Source organism: Gracilinanus agilis, chromosome X (genome assembly GCF_016433145.1).
Source record: "Gracilinanus agilis isolate LMUSP501 chromosome X, AgileGrace, whole genome shotgun sequence".
In the NCBI taxonomy this organism is placed as follows: domain Eukaryota; kingdom Metazoa; phylum Chordata; class Mammalia; order Didelphimorphia; family Didelphidae; genus Gracilinanus; species Gracilinanus agilis.
The window spans coordinates 1,957,715-1,965,374 of NC_058136.1; the positions used below are offsets into that span (position 1 = coordinate 1,957,715).

General features: G+C 44.6%; 1 protein-coding gene across 1 annotated transcript in view; it reads left to right on the forward strand.

The window, feature by feature from the left end:
• The window catches only part of LOC123253457 (protein PALS1-like), a 24,322-nt gene extending 23,886 nt beyond the window's left edge, over positions 1-436 (forward strand). The window contains exon 3 of the mRNA XM_044682648.1: positions 263-436. Coding sequence (XP_044538583.1) covers positions 263-436 — 174 coding nt within the window. The remainder of the gene's footprint in view (positions 1-262) is intronic.
• Positions 437-7,660: the final 7,224 nt, after the last annotated feature.

Sequence of the window (7,660 nt, forward strand, 5' to 3'; positions counted from 1 at the left end):
AGTGCTGCAGGTGTGAGTTTTTTTTGGCTCTCTTTGCTTTGCTCACTTTACTGTAAGAATCATTTTCCTTTTCTTTTCCTCTTTTTATTTATTATTAAATTATATATATATATATTTATATATATATATATATTTTAAAACACTAGGAGCATTTATTCATTTTTACTCCTACAAAGGACAGGAAATCAGAAGGACAATCCAGTTGGGTACTGCCAGACTAAGTTGGTCTGGTGATCACTTGCCTCCTTCTTCTAGTATGCAGGTTGTGGGGAGTTATAGAGAAGCCATGCCCAAAACCTCAGGGGTAACAGATATACCCTCTGAGTACCACAAAGAGGACTCTGATGAAAGAGGTCCAGAGCACAGCACCTGCCCCGTACGGCCCATCCTTTACGAATGTCTCCCCTGCAAGCACTCCCACATTTCTCATAAATAGAAATGCTCTCTGGGAATCACCAGACTCTATTGTCACTACTATGCTCCTTCCATATCAAGCCTTCCTGTGTCCAAATTAGCACACAGTAGAGCATAAGCTTGTGGCTCTAGTGCTGGAAGGACCATAGAGACCATCTAGTTCCAATTTCCTCATTTTCCAGGTGAGGGCACTCAGAACCAAGCAAGTGAAATACATTACAAGGTTCCAGAAGCCAGGTTTGATGAGACAGGCCCTGACCTCCTAGAACTCACTATCCAGGAAGGGGATAAGACACAAACCAGATAACTATCACACGCACTACCTAATGAAAGGATTTGAGAGTTGTAAAACAAAATGCTGTGTGTGGTGTGCAGGTGGAAAATTTGCCACACCTGAGCTACATTCCCAGCATCCTTTTAAGTTACATCCTCACTTGACATACAGGGGCTTGGGAGATCAATTTGGCTGAGACCCACTCTGCAGGGCTCTTTTTTTGGGAGCTTGTGCTTTGCTTTGGTAAAGTGTTGCAGGTGTGAGTTTTTGGCTCTCTTTGCTTTGTTCAGTTTACTGCAAAAATCCTTTTCCTTTTCTTTTCCTCCTCTTTTTGTTTATTATTAAATTGTATATATATTTTAAAACACTAGGAATATTTATTCATTTTTACTCCTACAGTGGCCCAAAGAAGAAGGGTGTTATCACCTGGGAACATCAAGGAAAGCTTTTTAGAGGAGGTGGCGTTGGGCTATAAAAGATGGACTCATCAATTCAATAGACCAAGAAATAGCAACAGTCCTCAGCTCCGCTGTGGACATGTTGGCACAATCCACTGCATGCTGGCAGATATAGATTGGTGGAAGCCACAAGAAGACTAGATCTCCATGCACTAGAATACCCAGGGCAGGCCTCAGGGAGGAGGTAGGCTTTATTTATTTAGGCCTCAAAGAATGGAAAGGATTTTGGAAAGAAATAGGGGTAAGTGTACTTTAGTCCTGACCCAAAGAAGAGGGGCCATTCAGAAAGATCCCCAAAAGATTCCCCTTTCAGAGCATAGGCTCCTATGTCCCCCCAAAAGCGTTCACAGAAGTGACCTAACAACTATACTTTACCGTTTCAAACAAGGTGATCACAGCCTCCTGATGGCTGCTTCCCATGTACTGTGCCTAATGCCAGCAAAATTCCTGTCCCTAGCTGACCTAGGAGGCCTATAAAGGATGTGAGAGGAGTCTCAGACAGGCCCTGTAATTCCTAGGAAGAGAGCCATCTCCTTATAAATGTCAGGGCAATGAACCAGACCCACATGGAGCCGAGAGAGAACCAGGTACTTCCATGGTACAGAATGAATGCAGCCATGAGGCAGCCAAGCCTGCCTTTCCCACATTAAGGTCTGAATTTCCAGTCACCTGCCGCCACATGTTCTTCTTTCATCACATTAATGAGTTAGCAGCGGGACTGGGGTAATCTTGGGATTGGAGGACCCTGGAGGGAGAGATTATTCCTCAGCATAAACTCCTTCTCCGATGAGCTTGAAGACTGAAGCCTCCAGGAAGGACTTTGGCCAGCTGAAGTCACATTTTCCTGGGGAAGCTCAATGTTGTTAGCACATGGTCATGTCAGGAGGATTTGTGGAGAGCCATGGGGCAGCAGGCTCATCATTAAAACACCAAGGTTCTCCAGATGGTGGGAAAGCCCCCTGCCCACAAATCATTTTACCTGATGACAGAGACACAGAAGATGCAGACACACAGAGAATCAAAAAGAAAGACAGTGAAAAAGAACAATGGAAAAAAGTGGGGGAGGGAGAGAAAAGAGAAGGAGAGAGAAAGAGAGAGACAGAGAGAGACAGAGAGAGAGGAGAGGGAGGAGAAAGCAAGACAGAGATTAGAAGAGTGAAGAGAAGGAAGGAAATAAAAAAAGGAAAGTGTGTGTGAGAGAGGAGAGAAAAGAAAAATGTGTGCATATGAGAGAAAGAGAGACAGACAGACAGACAGAGAGGGGAGGGAGGGAAAGAGGGAGGAGAAAGAGCAAGACAGAGATTAGAAGAGTGAAGAGAGGGAAGGAAATATAAAAAAGAGGAAGATATGTGTGAGAGAGGAGAGAAAAAAGAAAAATGTGTATATGAGAGAGACAGACAGAGACAGAGTGTGACAGAGAGAGATTTAAAATGTGAAAGGAGGGAAGGAAATATAGAAAAAAGAGGAAGGTGTGTGTGAGGGAGAGAGAGAGGAAAGAAAAAAGAAAAACGTGTAAGAGAGAGAAAGAGATTGTGTGGCAGAGAGAGATTAGAAGAGTGAAGGGAGGGAAGGAGATGAAGAAAAAAGAGTGTGTGTGTGAGAGAGAAAGGGGGAACTGGGAGATAGAGTAAGAGAGAGATGGAGGGAGAAGGGGAGAGAGACAGAAGAGAAAGAGAGGGAAGGGAGAAGGAAGAGAAGGAGAAGGAAGCAGTGAGAAGATGGAGACAGAGAATGCCCAGAAGAAAGGAAATGAGGGAGAAGTAGAAGCTGAGACCAAGTGAACTAACATGCAGGACTAGTGGAGCCCCCTGGCACAAAGGGAAACACCATTTGGTCAATGGCCAAATCTAACAATAAACCAGGCTAGAAGCAGAGGGAGCTCCAGAGAAGGGGGACTCTTTGCTAGGATATTAGCTTGGAGGTGGCTGTAAGTCTAGCACCTGTACTTGCAATGTCCAGGGACTCGAATTACATCAGGATATGTATTCTTTGTGCTAGAAGAGCTCTCATGCTTTTAGATCTTGAGCGGTAAAACTCCTACCCTCTGGTAGAAGGAAGTTCCAATCTTGGGAGTACAAGGAGGATCTAAAGCTTATGGCACTCTTGGGAGCTCTACCTTTTAAATGCTTGAAGAAGATACAGTGAATGCAGAAGGTGGGAACTAGTATGGTGAGAAGCCTAGCAGTCACATCAGGAAAGGATAAGGGCCTCGTGAAGAACAACCTTCAGGAGAAACAGGTTAGCTCTCTTTGCTATCATATAGAAGAGGGACTAGACTTGTGCTTGCTCTTGAGCAGGGGTCGGCAACCTTTTTGGCCGTGAGAGCCATAAATGCCACATTTTTTAAAATGTAATTTCGTGAGAGCCGTACCGTGCTCACAGTGTGGCTCTTGTAACAGTGCCTGAAAAAAAATGGACTTTATGGCTCCTGCAGAAAGAACCACATCTGGCCCTCAAAAGAGCCAGATATGGCTCGAGAGCCATACATTGCCGACCCCTGCTCTTGAGGGTAGAACTAGGAGCAAATGAAAGAGTGGCAAATTTTAGCTTTCTATCAAAAGAACTTTAATGATGAGAAAACTGTGCAGCAGAGGAATCTGCTGCCTTGGGATAAGATGGTGAGTGAGCTCTCCATCCCCAAAGATCTTTAGGCAAAGGCTCCTCTGTGATCACTTGTCAGGAAGATCCCCGCAGGAGGCTGGGCGAAGTGGCCTCTGCAATACGGCATCTCACTTCCTTTGCTTACGTTCTTTCCTATGCCTGTAATGTCCTTCCTGCTGTTAAGTTCCTACCCAATCTTTAAGGCCCAGCTCAACCGCTGCCTTCTCAAGGAAGCTTTCCTTGACCTTCTACACTGTCAGCAATAAAATTCCTTCTCACACTCTACATAGCTTTTTCTTTGCTCTCTCCACCCGGGTTAGGGGTTTACACTGGCTTCATCTTTTCATTCACACCCACTGCTTACAAGCTCAAATCCAAATCATTTAAGTATGGCATTCAAAGCCCTACAAAATCTCCCCAACTTACCTTTCTAGTTATCTCCTATCCAAATCCTCCACTCTGTAGCCAGAGCTACTTACTATTCCCTAAATGACCCCTGAAAATTCCTTCCTTCCTGCCTCTGTGCACTCTATTTCCCTCTTTGAAATGATCTCTCTAACTCATCTCCTCTGTATTTGAATTTTAGATATCCTTCAAGGTTCAGAGAATAAGGTGCGTGCCATGGAATGGCCTCTTCCTGGGGGGATGGGGCCCCTGAATCCCAAGGACAGTGACCCCCACGGCCCTTCCTGGTTCCTGGGGGAGGTAAACTTCTGCTTGTTCATTACTGATGGTGAAAGAACACGAGGCAGAAACTTTGACAGCTGTGCCTTGACCAGGAATTCACAAAATCACAAGTCCCATCTCCTCCAGCCCCCAGGAATCTCCCCAGCCCTGTCTCTTCTTCTCCTCTGGTACTTGAGATTTTAATCTTTTCACTTATTTTGTACTCCCAACAAAACTATTCTTTCCTAACGGACATCCCTTTAGGATGCTTTTGTGACAGCTAGGTGGCATGGTGAATAGAGTCCTGGGCCTGGAGTCAGGAAGACTTAATTCAGATTTGGCCCCAGATACTTAGTAGCTGTGTGACCCTGGTAAATAACTCCCACCTCAGTTTTCCCCAACTGTAAAATGTAAAAATAATAACAGCACCTACCTACCAGGGTTATTGTAAGGATCAAATGTACCTGGCACATAGTAGGCACTTAACAATACTTGTTTCCATCCCTTTATCCTACCTAGCATCACGTACAGAATAAGTGTTCAGTAAACATTGGTTGACTGTTCCAATGTCTTTCCCTTGGGAGTTTCTCAGGATTATTCTGCAGGACGATACACTTTGGACATGTCTGGCTGCCAGGGCAGTGCCTGGGATATTCACCCAGAAAGGAAAAAAAGGGAGGGGGTGGCAAAAATTCCAAGACACCGAGCCTCCATTCAAATGCAATCCAGATGTTGGAGATGGTACAGACCCCTAAGAAGCCATAAATGGCTCCCGTGAGAGCACGTCGGTTCTTTAGTGTTTCCAAATGTATATCGTATAATTACTGTAAGCCGTGCACAGTAATGAGCCTGGACCAGGATCTGTGATTGAAATGTACTAACTAGATTTAAAATATCTATCAACCCACTTGAAAATAAATAGCTCCTGGCCACTGAGGGTCCCCCCCCCCCCAATCCTTAATTGCCAATGTCCTGGAACCTTGCCATGGACCTTTTACCTTTGTGCACCCACCCAGAGGACTCGGGAGGTGTTTGAACACTGACTCAGCATCTTACCTGCTCCAGGCTTTCAAGGTCAGCTCGGAAACCTGAGAAGAGAGGGACCTCCAGAACAGCCATGTTTGAGGATCCGGAGTGAAGCCACCTTCCCGAGAAAAAGGGAAAATACATTTAGGATCAGATGTCCCCAAACAGCGACCAGAAACTCCAGTCAACCAGAGGAAGCAAGCCATGATCACAAGACAACGGAAACTTGGGCTACGCCGCAGGCAGTGACCCGAAGACAGGCCAGTCGCTCTCCAGGGATAAAGATTTGCTGAAAGTGTCCAGTTCAATTTCATCAAACTCCCAAACTGAAATCCAAATCAGGAAAAGAAGAGATGAAGAAGGAAAACTCTCTATTTGAGGATCACTGGGGGATATCCCAGGAGGGAGAGAGGAGAGACCGGGCAGGAAGAACTAGACTTAGAATTTCTAGAGTTGGACAGGACCCCAACGGCAACTTAATCTAATGTATGTTAGACTAACTGATCTGATAATATTAATCTAATGTACGTCTCCATTAATTATTGACATACCCAATAAATAATCCTCTAGTTTCTGCCTAAAGAACTCCAATGAAGGACAAAGTACTGAGGTTAGGGGAAGGTAGGAAGAGCCATGTATATAATGGTTACCATGTGCCAGGCACTGTGCTAAATGTTCTTTTTGAAGCAAATAGCTTGTTTGATCTGCCTCCTCGGGCAACTTCTTTTCATTTTTGGACAACTTCAAATTGTTAGGAAATTTTTCCTGACATAAAACCCAATTTAACTTCTATCTGTTGGTCCTACTTATTCTTTTTGGGGTCAAAAAAACCCAAGTCTAATCTGTCTTCCATGTGAAATCTTTTAAAACACTCCCTCCCCACTCAGGTATTCTCATTTCTAGATTAAATATCCCATGTCTGTTCAACTAATTCTCATAGGACATGGCCTCAAGGCCTTTCGTCATCCCTGTTACCCTTCACTGGACATTATCCAGCCGACCAATATCCTTTCTGAATTGTGGCACCCAGAACTGAACATAGATAAGGCCTGACCAAGAAGGGTGCAGAAGGATTGCTACTTCCTTCTTCCAGGAAGGTCTGATTCCCTTGATACAGTGCAAGATCACCTTGGCGCTTCTGGTTGCCATGCCACATTACTGACACATTGAGATCATGGTCTGCTATGAGCGCCAGATCTTTTTCAAATGAACAACTATCTAACCATGTAATGCTTTGTGAAGCTAATTTTTTTAGCCCAAGGATAATATTTTATAATTTATCTAAATTAAACTTCGTCTTATTAGATTAAACTCAGTGTTCTAGCCTGTAAAGATCTTTATTGCATGGTGATTCTGGCTGTGGACTTTGGAAAAATTAGTCCTCCTCTCTGTGCCTCAGTTTTCTAACTTGAAAAATGAAGGCATTGGAGGGCATTTAATCTAACAAATATTTAATGCCTCCCACAGGCTAGGCATTGTACTGGATGCTGGGGTTTCAAAGAACAAAGCAGTCTCTGTTTCTAAGGAACCTGCATGCTAGCAGGGTCTAGTTCTAAGGTCTCTCTTGTTTCCGACCCCCTGGGTACTTTATCTTAGGGGCCATCACAGCTTTAACATTCTGTTTTAAGCTCCTTTCTGGCCTCGACATTCCTTTAAAGAGGGGTCCTTCCAGCTTTGCCTTTTGCCATTCTATCTTTTCAGGTCCCTTAGAACCCTTCTAATCTCTCCTAAGGTTCTTTCTAGCTGGAACAATGAGTTTCTGAGGATGATGCTGACTCTTTAAAGTGTTGACAAGCTCTTTCCCCCTGTTGCCTATAAATGAAGGTGTAAGGTAATTAGGTACACAGGGGAGAAATGGAAAGAATAAGCAGTTTCGGGATAGAATCCATGAAGAGGCCTGGAAAACATCATTCTCGTCACTGACTCAGGCTCAGTCTTTCCCTCTGGCAACTGGCAGGAAGCTTGTTCTCTCCAGGAGCTCTTGAATTGATTGGCCCTCGAGCCTGGCTCTGCTCATTGGCACCTTTGTGTCTGCAAGGAGCTGGCTCCATGTGCACCTACATGATCAGAGCATCCGTGTAGGAAGGGGAATCAAGCCCTTGACTTTTCAGAGAAGTCACAGGCTCAGTGAGTCAGTGGGAAGCAGAGCTGATATTCCAAGGTCCTTGTCTCTGGAGGAGTGTTTCACAAGTGCTTAGGAAAGTCCCGGGGAGTTGGGCTG